General features: G+C 33.1%; 1 protein-coding gene across 5 annotated transcripts in view; it reads left to right on the top strand.

Moving 5' to 3' along the window:
• Positions 1 to 13,333, top strand: part of LOC106462927 (palmitoyltransferase ZDHHC3-like) — a 39,505-nt gene that overhangs the window by 19,332 nt on the left and 6,840 nt on the right. For all 5 annotated transcript variants that reach the window (XM_013922905.2, XM_022390498.1, XM_013922898.2 and 2 more), the window contains exons 4-5: positions 6,118 to 6,199; positions 11,891 to 12,021. In XM_013922905.2, the coding sequence (XP_013778359.1) occupies positions 6,118 to 6,199; positions 11,891 to 12,021 (213 nt within the window). The remainder of the gene's footprint in view (positions 1 to 6,117; positions 6,200 to 11,890; positions 12,022 to 13,333) is intronic.

Genomic DNA, 13,333 nt, shown 5'->3' on the forward strand with positions numbered 1-13,333 from the left:
ATATCTTGTAAATCTGAACCCAACAAGAAAGAATGGAAACAACTGTTTGTGAAAAATATATAAATATTTTCTCTCTTACTTTTTCTGTCTCCTTATATTATTACATAGATTCTAAAATTTTAAGTGTTGTGGTATAATGGAACATCATGTTTACATATCAACTTATTGGACACCATTGGACATGCTAAGAGAAAATGTGTCACATGGGTCACACTAGTGTAAATTCAGGATTTTTTAAATATTTCCTTGGAGAATTAAGAACTTAAAACATGTATACAATTATAATATGAATTATTAGCTAAGATTTTATGCTATTCTAATTAATATAACATAAACAAAAAGTAGTTTAATAAAATTTTGAATGTAAGACACTAAAACCTTGTGTCATGTGCAGTAGAGGATACCTGGGGTGATAGGGTTAATAGGTTTTCATAATGATATACTTATTTTTATGATGCCAGAAAAACACGTAAATTCAAGAAGTCTGGATACAAAATGATAAAAACCCTATAACCCAAGCACTTTTGAAAGGTGGACCATTCTTCTTCTTCAGTGCCAACTGGGAATGGCGGTGTAATTGAATGAGTGATAGAAAAGGGAGTTTAGTGATGTGATGAAAGTCATCTGGTCATCAAAGAAATATTTAGTATATTTTTCCATGTACTGTTGTAAGTGTGTCTCATTTCCAGTACAATGTGGCTGGTCACATTGTACTGGAAATAAGACGTACTTGTAACAGTACCGTGCTGTCAGCGTTTGGTTGGTCTGGGGTTATAGAGAGAGTCATACCAGTTCGTCCAGGATTTCATTCCCATTGGATTTTTGGGCTCAAGAAGACAGGAGATTGGTGTACAGTCATTGATTTTTCTCATCAATATCAATTTCTAGATTCTCTAAGATTCACAAGTGACTCATTCCTCATTTTGAGTTGGCATCTTTTACTAGGATTATGGATGTGAAATTTCAATGTAGTTGGCTCCTACCTGCACATTGCCATAATGCTGGCATCCCGCCACTATCAGCATTTTTTGTACACAAAGGTCAGGTACTACAGTTCAGGGATTTTACCTTTGGACTTGCATTGGCACCACATGGGCTCTGCTGAATCATATGAGTGTTTTCTTGTCACCTCCATTTCCTAGCCCTGTGTACACACCATTTCATGAACAACTGGTTACTGCTGGCACCATCTCGTCAACTGTCAGAACATCACACCCTGATTCTATTTTCAGAAACGACCAAGGCAGGATTCATTCTCAGAGCTGTGATGTCTATTCTTGCTCCAACTCAATGTGCCATCAGTCTGGGTATTTTTGTTTGTCACTTATCTCAGTCAGGCTCAGCCAACACCCATCCGACTTCTCGCTATGGAACAGGAAGCCCGACTCTTGCTCATCTCTCCTTGTCCCACTGCATGGATGATTCTTGCTCTTTTGGAAATGTCAGCCTCACTCGATTCCCTCATGTCTTTGCAATGAGCATATAAGAGGTCCTTGAAATGGTCTTTTCATGACCAAGGAATCATAAACATTGATTCACTGGATTCCCAGTTTCATTATTCAGTATCATTCTTTGATCTTGAAGGGTTGTTAGATTAGGACAGTATTAAGATATGGGTTTCGCTGCTGCCACTTCATCTAGAGATCCATCTCTTTATGAATGGGGTGCATATCTCAACAGTCGGGAATTCCAGGGTCAAGGTATGGATGACAAGGCTTCTGCACACAATATATTAGATATTCTTGCTCTTCAAAAGGTGATGCATCATGTTCTGCACACACCATTAAGAGTAAACTCGCCAGACCTCACTCCAACAATTCCCATCAAGGGGGCACTTGATTCAGGGCTCCTTGTTTTCGAACCTTGGATCTCCTTTGTCAGAACCACTCCTATCATGTCACCTTACTAGCTTGCTATGTTCCACAGGTGATGACTGCAGTAGCAGATTAATTGTCTTTACCCAAACATTCATCCAACAGAGTAGATGCTGCATCACGAGGTTTTCTATTGGATTGGCTCTCATTTGGAACACCCAACTACTGGCAATTTGGTCTCCAGTACATCACCCTCAGGCTTTGGCAATGGATGTATTCCATCAGGTTGGGACAGGATTACAATTCTAGGCCTTCCCTCCAATTCGTATGTTATACAAGCTACTAACTATGATTTGTTCCAACCCATGGTCAGGTCCTGCTGATAGCACTGGATTGACAACAGTATCCTGTTTTCTGCTTCTGTGGTATGTTCAGGAGTGCCCACCTCTTCCACTTCCTCTTTGGACATTTCTGTGGAGGCAGCCATGATCTGACATGGTACACCTAGCTATCCAGAAGCTCAAGCTTCAGGCATGGAAGCTATTTAGTCCTTCGCACAGCATCGGGGTTTAATTTCTAAGGTTGCCAAGTTTCTGTCTCAGTCTTTACTTAGTTCTGCAAAGGACATTTATTAACGAAAATGGCACACATATCGGCAATGATATATTGATAGGAGTTTGAATCCATCTCGATTAGAAGTGTCAACCATAACTCGTTTTTTGACTTGTCTCTTTGGCTAGGGTTTTGCTTCTTCTACAATTGCCCAGACAGGGAAGGAGATAAATCCTTTTCACCAATTCATCTGATCACTTTTTCGCACTTTTATGACCAATGAGATTTCGATCATTCATTATATCCAGCAAGGGTTTTGAAGGTTTTTTTTTGCTCGCACTAATGCCTTTAGAGATGCTAGACAATGGCTCTTTATTCATTGGGATCATTAAGTTTCACAGGAGTTACCACCAGTTACATTGCCAAGATGGGTATGAAATTGATCCATATTCTGGCCCTTATTCTGGGCTCTCTTTGATGGCAAGGAATCTTTGGTGAGTCACATCTAATGAGATTTGTCACATTTCTATCCCCTTAGGGGTCCAGTTTAATTGCCTGCTGGAGGACATTGTGCAGACTGGTATGTGGATTTCCCTCAATACCTTTATCTCACATTACTTGCATGATCTGGTAGTATCTGCATCTGGAGATTTTTGACTAACCCCTGTAACTATCTTAACCATTTCCACTAGAATATACAGAAGGGTGAGTATTTTCATTAATACGCTTGTCTCTACCTTTCACAGGATCCCACTCTAGGTGAGTGTTGTCCAGGCAGGTGTGCTTTTATCAAACCAATTCTGCACTAGCAACCACTAATTCAATGTACTTTATTTATGTTACAACAAGCTCTGTAGAAATGAGGTGTTCCATAAGACCACCTTGAGACAGGCCAGGTTGTATTACTGTACTATGCTGGACTACTACTCATGACCTATCATGAGTAAAGTGTAAGAGGATCCTGCCAGCCCCTGCCAATCATTGGACTGAATAAATCGGGGTCAGTTTGCTTTTAAAAATTTAGGGAACTTGTTTCACCTAGAGCACTGTTTTTCAGGACTCCCCAATACATATTTTACCCCCAGATTCTACTAGTGGAGCTAGAGAGTCTTTAGCACACTAAGGTGGTAGATAGAGGCTTTTCCTCCAGAGTTTTAAAGTGAATTTCATCCACTCTTGGAGAAGAGGCAATGTTGGGGTCCCTTCTACCCTTGTCCCTGGATGATTTTTCCCAAATGGTGGTAGGAGAAGCACCAGCCTATGCAGGAGCCTACTCATAATATTGGTTCAAACTTAACACTTGGCTATCTGGTTGGGTTGTTTGTGGCCCTTCTTTTTGATTAATATTGGTTCAGTACATTGTTCATGGAAGAGGGTCCATTGTCTCCTTGTAATTCCAAATGCAGAGTGGTCCCATCCTAGATTCTTGGTTGAGCACATTTTCTTTTTCACATCTTTCCCATAATTCTAGGGGCAAGTGGTATTAACTCTGCCCACACAGGTGGGAAGTGAGGATGAGTTTTCATAATTCCAGACCAGATTAGTTCTGTTTCTCCAGATTGAGTAAGGCATACAAGATCCCATCATTCCAAATGTGGGGTGTTGCCTTTTGGACTTCTTCAGGTAGAGATGAGGGTTTACCTTCTCGTCATGATTCCAGTGACTCGGAATGCATCATTCTATGTCTACAGGTTGGGATCCACCCCTACGTGCATGTGTGTGTGTATACATGTATATATATATTTGGTCCAATTGCCCTAGCCACCAACATGAAATATAGGGATCATGGCTCTATAATTCTAACTCCAAGCAGTGGAACCTTGGTATCTGGTTGGGGCCTGGCCAATAGTGATGATGGATCATGTCATATTCCACCTGCAGTGCATGATTTAGTTTCCAGGTGAAGAGCATTCCTGTTCTGGATGTAGTGCAGTTCTCCCACTAGGGTGCTAATTTTCTGTTGGCATTCCCATGATCTATTCAGATACATTCTGTATGGATAATGCCCTCACTGGCCCCTCCACCTTATCAATGTGGGATTCTAGCTGTAGTGTGAGAGGAGGTATGTATGTTTTGGAAGTTAACATTTTTTTAAATCGAAAATGTATTTCCAATAATACTTGCATCCTTTCACACTCTCCCTCTCTTCCTCCTCACTAAGAGCCAGTGTTAGAGACTGCAAATTGGGTCAGTCTCAAAAAAATGATATTATCTAAATGAGGTACTTATATACAGTACAAGGATAGAGAATGCATTGACGTAGGTGAAGAGTATCACGAGATAGATATTGCCAAGGGCAATTAAGTGGGAAATAAAAGAGTGGAGCAAGCGAGAAAATATCAGACCAATGCTTAGATGGGCAAAGGAAAAAACCCTGGCGTTGAGTAATAGCTGTAGTGTGAGAGAAGGTATTATGTGAAATACACATTTTGATTGCTAAATACTAATAACTTGATTTAGGTAAACTATTATTTTTTTCTTTATTAATTGGTAAAATTTTCTTTTAATTCTGTAATACTGAATATGTAAAGAAGGTAGTCTTCTTGTCATTTTTTATGTAAAAATATATTATATTGGCACTGGAAAATCCTTAAAAGGTTGAAATTATTTTAATAATCAATGTTTCACTTGTCCAAGAGCCTAACTTATATCTGACAAGTGTGCATAAGGCAAACCTTTTTTTTCACCATAACATCACTGTATCACCTGCAGTTAAATTGTTATCATTTGACATATTAGTAATAAGAAATAAAAACAGCTGTAACACTGTGATTCTTTCTCTGAATTTAAGACATTGGAAAGTCTGTAAATATGTTAATACTATAAGGTTTAATTACTGTCCTACTCAATAAGGTGTTCTATATAAATAAAATATTACTGTCTTTTGTATGTCCATGTAACCACTTCGCAGGGTTTGGATGGATCTTCACCAAAATTGGTATGAAGTTTCATTAGGTCCATGCAGGGGCACATTCAAATTTTCAGTTTTGTGTTTTTAATGGGCATTTTTGTGCTTTTACATTTTCTACCACTTCGTCACCCCTTGTAGATAGATCTTCACCAAATTTGGTATTGATGTTCATTGAGTCCATGCAGAGATACATGCAAATTTTCAGTTTCACATTTTGTGTTTTTTACAATTACATATAAGGGAAGCAACTTTTTATATCCTAAGATAACCTGTTATGTAATCATAAATTTACATAACTTCCATCCAGGGGGTGGGTACTCCAGATAGTATTAAATATAATTTTGTTTGCAGTTAATTCATAATTTTGTAGAACACAAGTGAACATCTGTGTTAAAATGAAGTTATGTGTTTGATTCTTTTCTACAGTGGAGTCTTTGAGTGACATTATAATTAGCCTGTTACAAATATATATATAGTTTTTGTGAAAGAATAATCTCTAATTCAGTACAGAAAAGAATTCATTATTAACATACATTATTATGGATCAGATATTACTGTGAATTCTTAGAATGAAACATAAAGCTAGTCAGTAATCATAAGCATAAAAGTATATATACTTTGTCAAGTGTATATATGTAAAAACCATTGCAAATGTAAAACAAATGAAGTGACAGTAAAATTTATCACTTAGCTATATTTACTATAAGCATAAAGCAAAAGTGAACATAAATTTGCAAACAGTAACAGATATCAATATTAAATAAATATATTTTCCTGTTTTTCTATAAATTGGTTATGCACTGCTCTTATATATATGTACGGTAATTTTTTTTTTTCTAGTTCTACATTGCTGTGATATCAGCCCATGCTTTCTTTTTGGCTATCAGTCAATTTATAACTTGTATTAATGGAGACTGGAAAGGTGAGTACAGGTGTAGAACTAAAAGTGGATGAGATTGTTCAGTTAAATTCTTTTTTTCTGTGTTGATATGAAACATGTACAGTCATCTGATTCTAAAATTTTAAGTAAGTATGAACTGTGCACATGGTACAAGCAAAGCTTTTTGTCAGTGAATAAGGATTAACAATCTTCTAATGGCTAGTCTTTGATATTTTGACTCCTGTATGAATATTGCAAAACAAAAATTTATTTTCTTGTCGTTTAAATATGTCAGCATTCAAAATCCCAGTTATCAATAGTAGAATAATGTGCAAGTTAATTTTAAAAACATAAGAACTTTAGAACGAGCATGATAACTAAAGTATATTTGGCTCATCAAAATCACCCCTATCTTCCAGACAATAAACACCAGGAAGCAATCACCTAAATGTTATCTTTTATGTACATATATTAACCAAATATAAAGTTAAAAGAATTTAGATAACAAGCTTTGGAACTTGGAGCAACATTTGTTTTATACAGAACCACTGTAAAGTTATAGGTTGCCTATGACATGGCATCACTGAAGTTAATAATATTAGTTTACTCCTATTCTTCAGTTTATTAAAACCAGGTATACAGCCTTATGGCTTTTTGGTGTACTATTTACAGTAGATTTATACCATTTTTAGAATATGTACATAAAGTGAGAATAAACATTTTACTCCTAAACTAAACATTTTTGTAGATAAATCCCACAACTGGATTAGATGTAGTCAGCAAAGTCACATAGTTTGTTTAGTCTTCATACATTTCTTTCAGTCACTTCTAGATTTTTCTCCCTTTCCACAATGCTAACATTATTAGACAACAGCTATGTCCAGTCTGAGTTAAAGTACTTTAGGTGATGATTTATACTTTTCAACATGAAACACATTTTACACATACTCAAACACTCGCTATGCTTATTGAAATTCTTCAAAATCAAAACTTTTTCTTAATACCAGCCTTAACCAGAAATTTAATATTGTTAGCAAATTCAGATACCTTATAGCTCATTGTGCTATTTATGTCATTTGCACAAATGGTTAGCAAGAAAGGCCTCTAGAAATTCCTTTTAGAAACCCTTTAAATCATGTTCATCCAACCAGATCATACCTTCATCCATTACCATTCTCAATCCTTTAGCAATTTGAACTACTTTTCAATATATTCTGCTGTGCCATAAAAATCTGACTTAAGAATCACATTTTGTTCAGTATCTTATCAAACATTTGCTGAAAGTCATTGGGAACAATATCTACAGGGGCACCTTCATTTATAAGAAAGAAAAAAAATAGAATTGAGAGCTTTACATTATTCAATATTGAAAAATTCCAAATTTAAGCAAATTGAATACATCTTTTCTCTTAACCCTACCAACATGGGTCTACCTGTGGTCACTGGTCCAAGGCCATGTCATCACATTTGTAGGCTCACATTCAAAATTTTATTGAACTACTATTTTATGAATGTATGTCAATAAGTTTGGTATCAAATTGTAAATTATAATTCAAATTTTAGTATTATAGATTAGTTAATTCCTTAATTTAAAAGTAAATATTTAAAAAAAATCCTAAATATCGATTTTTATGTGTCACGTGGTATGTTGAATGCAGCATTGCTCAAATTTGATGTTTCTGATGTCCAAATTCAAAGTCTATAGTTTCTTACGAATTAGGAACTCAAATTACCGATATTGACAAGCTAGAATCTAAGATGAGAACCTCCATTTATTGAATCAACCAAGGTGGCTCTGCCCACCTCTTCCATTTTTTGAAAATACTTGCTTACACCTACTTTGCCCAATTGAGAGCTCAGAATATCCCCCTAGTGATTTTCTCAGCCTCTGTGAAGTATTTGCACTGGAAACTCTTTCTTTTCATGCTAGATTCCAAGCAGTAAGGTAAGACATTAGTGAACTTAAAAAAAATCATATTTTTAGACCCAAATACAGCTTAGTTAGAAGCTTGATAAATTATAGTGGAATTCTGTGGTGTTGATATAGTAACTTATGATTTTTTGTTATTTTAAGATGCATATATAAAATCTAAAAAAAATATTTTGTTTTACATCCTCTACATGCAAAATGTGATAAGGCCTAGCAACTTTAGCAAGCAGCAAATGATTACAAAGTTTGTAACGAGAAGAGATAATTGTTTTCTATACTTCTTTATTTACTGTTCTATGTTTTAAGAAAAATAACTGAAATTCAAGAACTTATTTGTAAATAGCAATTATATATATATACATACATAATATATTATAACCAAAATGTGACTGTATTGTACAAAATACTCATCCACTAGAAAACAGAAAGACAGGTCACTTTGTAAAGGCCAGTTTTATACTCTTGGATACAGTCACATAAGTGCACGTGCATCATGTCATTGTAACTTCTGTAATTTGAGTCAGGTATGGCTGAAAGAATAAAATAAAAATAATAAATATATATAGATGTATAATGTTATGAGATTTAAGCTATTTAGAATAAACATTTGTGTTATAATTTGTAGTCATTATAGAATGAAAAAAGTATAATTTATATCTATTTCGTAATTTTTATGGTTACGAGCTTGGTCAAATTGATGAAACCCATACTTAGATACAATAGTGAAAATAACATAAAATATAAATTTTTTCTAAACAAAACGTTTAATAATCATCTGAAGGTTATAAATCTTAAAATAAAAATTAATTTGCAGGTTGGATAGTCAACATTTAAAAAGAAAAAATGCATGAGAAAATTATTACTTAAAAAATCTTATAACTTAATATAAAAATCTGATATTTTGCTAACAAAAGTCTTGTGATGTTTACTGATAATCTGCAAAATTTTGTGAAGATACACATACTGTATTAAAAGATATAGCATAAATACTATAACAAGCACAAAATGGTTATGAGGTCGGTCCTTGGGACTAAGCCCATAGTGAAAGAGTTAAGTAATAACAGTAGCAAAAATATTTAGATTTTCATTGTATATTTTCTCAACTTCCTTTTTACACTTCACATAGGTACTAAAACTCTTGACATTACATGTTTTTATTTTCTGAGCTGACAGACTAGTGTTATGATTTTCTGACACCTTACAGTCTATTAACAATCTCTGTTGTATAGTGAATGGTCTGTGTCAGTTGCAGACTGGCCACTGATGTTCTCCAAATTTTATGCTCCCCCTCATTAATCAAAAATTAGTGGTTCATAAAATATCAACGTTCAGTACATTAACTACATAATGAAGGAAACATACAGTATGAATTTTGTGTATATTGGAAATGTGTATTCATTTCATGTTTATAACTTCCATGAATAAAAAAGATGTGTTGATGTTACTTACATAATACAATTAGAAACTCTGTTTTTTTATCTCGTATAGTATCATGGGAGTGCTTTACTTTGATAATACAAACTCAGACTAAATGTTCATACTTCACTATTGTCTACAACAAGCAACATGAAACAATGAAATTGGATTACATTGCCTTATGTATATTTATTGTGTATTTTTTTACTAGGCACAGCTTTAAATTTTTATGATATTTTTTCAATTAGTATCATTTCAATACTTTATAAAAAATGTATTGTTAGATTTTGATGTGAAACTGAAGGTGAAAATGCTCTGAGTTATTTCATTTGTTAAAAAAAGACAATTATAAGCAAGGAATAACTAGAACGATACTGAAATTAGTTAAAAGTTTATATTACCACAAATACTGGCATTTTAAAGTGTCATTTCTAAAGAAAATTGTAATACAGGCAATCTTCCAGAAGAAGTTGCTAAGTTAAAGGAGGCTTTTGTGGAGAATTATTTCCCTCAGAAGTTGGAAGAGAACATTGCTACTAAAGTATCTTCAACAACAACAAAAATGATAAAATAACAGATGAAATTTTACTAATACTTGCAAGCTTACTTATTGTAAAAGTTTATGTGAAAAATTTCCCTGTATTTTACAAAGTGCACAAGCTGTCCATTCTGTGCATGCTAACTAAAGTAAAACCGAATACCCCAATCACACTCTGACAATTGTTGTATACAGTCACATATGAATGTACAATAAGAAGAGAGTTTGAGATGCTGAACGGCCACTTCACTTAAAGTATAGAAAGCCCTCATGATGTGTATCTATATTTAGTAAATTGATAAGTATTTATGAACATCAGTTTGAATGTGACTAGTTGCATTATGTCACTGAAGTGAAAATTATAGATAGGGATGACCACTTTCATTAATACTAGATAAAAGAAGTTAACCATATCAAGAAGACAAAATATGGACCATGATGTAGCATGAATGGAACTTAGTTCTCTTTGAAATCGACTGATTAATTTATATTCTATAATCTTTAACATAATTATGTCACTGATTTGATTGCTTGTACCATGATTACAGTTATTTCTTAACTCATATTTCACATTCCTTTGATTTTTATAAAATCTGTAAGTTTTATTTAATTGCTTTATTGAGTTTTTGGAACCAGTATTAGCTACTTGTTTAGTTTATCTTACATCATGGTGATACCTGACACTCACGGTTGTACACATACTTGTGTTCTTGCTTGTATCAGTCATTTGAATACCTGCATTCTGTATATTGTTAGTTAACAGAAACAGGATCAAAAGCTTACAAATAAGAAAAAAGTTTCATTGTGATATAAGCCTTTTTCTAGGTGTTCCAGTGTTATTCTCTGCAGATATAAAGGATGACATTCAATAATTTCATTAACAGCAATTACACCTTATTGCAAAGACTGTGGCATTATGGTAAAAAAAACAAAAAAATTACTAATTTCAATTTCTTTCACAGTTTATAGTCATACAAGTTGATTGCCAATTAATTTGTACCTATGGTACTGTTGTTTTCTAACTAACAGTTAAGCCTTGTACAGGATTCAGCAACCTACAGCTCTTTAACCCTCTCACTGTCCAATTATTCAAATGGGGGTTACATGCATTGTGGCTTGGTATCTTGCATTTTTACCAAAAATTTAAAAAAATGACTCTTGTGATTTGGGTTGCTGACCCCTGGCCTTTTATATCACATGATAATGAGATCTTTGAAGAGTTTGGAGGCGTAGCAATAAAAAATATTCTATTGTTAAAGTGCTATAAAACTCAGTTAAATTAGAACTCCTACAAATTCTGCTCAACTTATTTAAGTATAGTCTGGCTTTAGGATACTGCTTAACCTTTCCTCTAAACCTGTGATACAAATATAACCAGTGTTATGCTAACACTCATATAATCTCAGTCTGATTAATGACAAGTAAAAAATATTAAACTGTAATTATAAGCAGATAAAAGAGGTGAATATTAGTTAATTAATGAAAAACATATTATACTTACCTTCTTTTGCTGCTTTCATCTGTTTTGATATAAAATTAATAGGCGTCACTTTAATGCTCTGTCATTATACATATACAAAAATGTTGTTGTTTTTGTTACATTATTTGGATAATCTCCAAAGATTTAGTTATTTTCTCATATTAACAAGCAAAATTATTACGTGAACACCTTTCAAAGAAAGAAGTTCGTATTGTAAATTAAGCATTTTAGAATCATGTTATTTATCAATTTTATATCAATATTTATTAAAACTTAATAGCCTAGAATAAGGCTTATTTTTATATGCCATGTATTATTTCATTACTTTTTTTTTTCAATGAATATACATATATATATATATCATTACAGAATGTTCTTCATACTCTCCACCTGTTACCGTTGTCCTGCTACTTTTCCTAGTATTTGAAGCTTTGTTATTTGCTATATTTACTTTAGTTATGTTTTGTACACAAGTCCAAGCAATATGGAATGATGAAACGGTAGGTAAAGAAAGAGAAAAATGATGGAATAAAATTCACTTTTCTTATTATATGGTGTAATCTTACACAAATATGGAATTAAGTTTTAAATAATATGTGAAAACATTACAAGGTGTAATGTATCTTGAAGTGATTTTTTAAATCTGAAACAGAATTATTGTTGAGCAAAACTGTAGGGATTTTTTTACATTTTACAGTACAACTTAATAAAATATGGCTACCAGTTACTAAGAAAAAAAGAGAAATCTGTAAAAACTTTTAACAGTTTTAGCCTGAATTATTCATTTTTGTATATGTAATTTTGATGTGGCAAGATTATAGATCAAAAGCTTTTGGACAAGATCATAACTTGAGGTTTCTGATGTAACATAGACTAATGAACTGCTACATAAATAATGGAACTTTAATGCATTATCACGGTAGTATGATGAGAAATTACAACTGGTCTAACTCATGACTGACTCAAATCGCAAAAGAACAAAGATCATAATAAAAAAAAATTATATTGCTTACATAAGATACTAAGAATAACAAAAACAAATGAAACCAGCATAAATTTCTGGTACTATAACAACTAGACTTAAACATTATCAATCCAATATGATATTGTTTTATAAATAACATTTGCACAAAAAATAACAATAATGTATCCATGCAACGAATAACAATTTTACTATGACATGCAATGAAATTGCAAACGAAACCAGCAGAAAAATTATGTAGTGTAAAGTTCACATTTTTTCTTTTACTCACCTGTGATAATGTTGTATTATAAACTTGTTTAAATCTGGGTTCAAGTGAAAAATAAAACTCTTATAATATGGTGCAAAACAGGACAAAACCCAAAAGATGTTACCTCTAACAAGTTGTGATTCTATTTGTTGGTACAAGCCTTGCAATTAATGTGATAGAGTTCACAGATACTTTTTAGTCTTATCAGTAGACAGAATTTTCAGAGCAATTACTGTAGATATAAGAAGGAAAATAAAAACCATAACAGTAATTAAAGCACTTAGACTTGGCAAATCATTCCACATATATATAATATCAGGAGCCATGATAGTGACTCAGCCAAGTTTAGAAATGCACACTATCAAACATTATAAGCAAACAATAGAAACGTTACTTCTGTGAGCTCTTGTTTAAAATGAGATGAGTTATTGCTTGGAATTTTAAATTTGTTAATAACTTATAATTAAAGACCATTTTGTGAACCATTAATATTGTATCAGAATTGTCTATACATGAAAAACATGTCTTTTAAGTTTTGTACTCCTAGATTCAAGTATGCAATAATTATTAACTGTTCAAT

The sequence above is a fragment of the Limulus polyphemus genome, unplaced genomic scaffold (assembly GCF_000517525.1).
Source record: "Limulus polyphemus unplaced genomic scaffold, Limulus_polyphemus-2.1.2 Scaffold49, whole genome shotgun sequence".
Classification (NCBI taxonomy): Eukaryota; Metazoa; Arthropoda; class Merostomata; order Xiphosura; family Limulidae; genus Limulus; species Limulus polyphemus.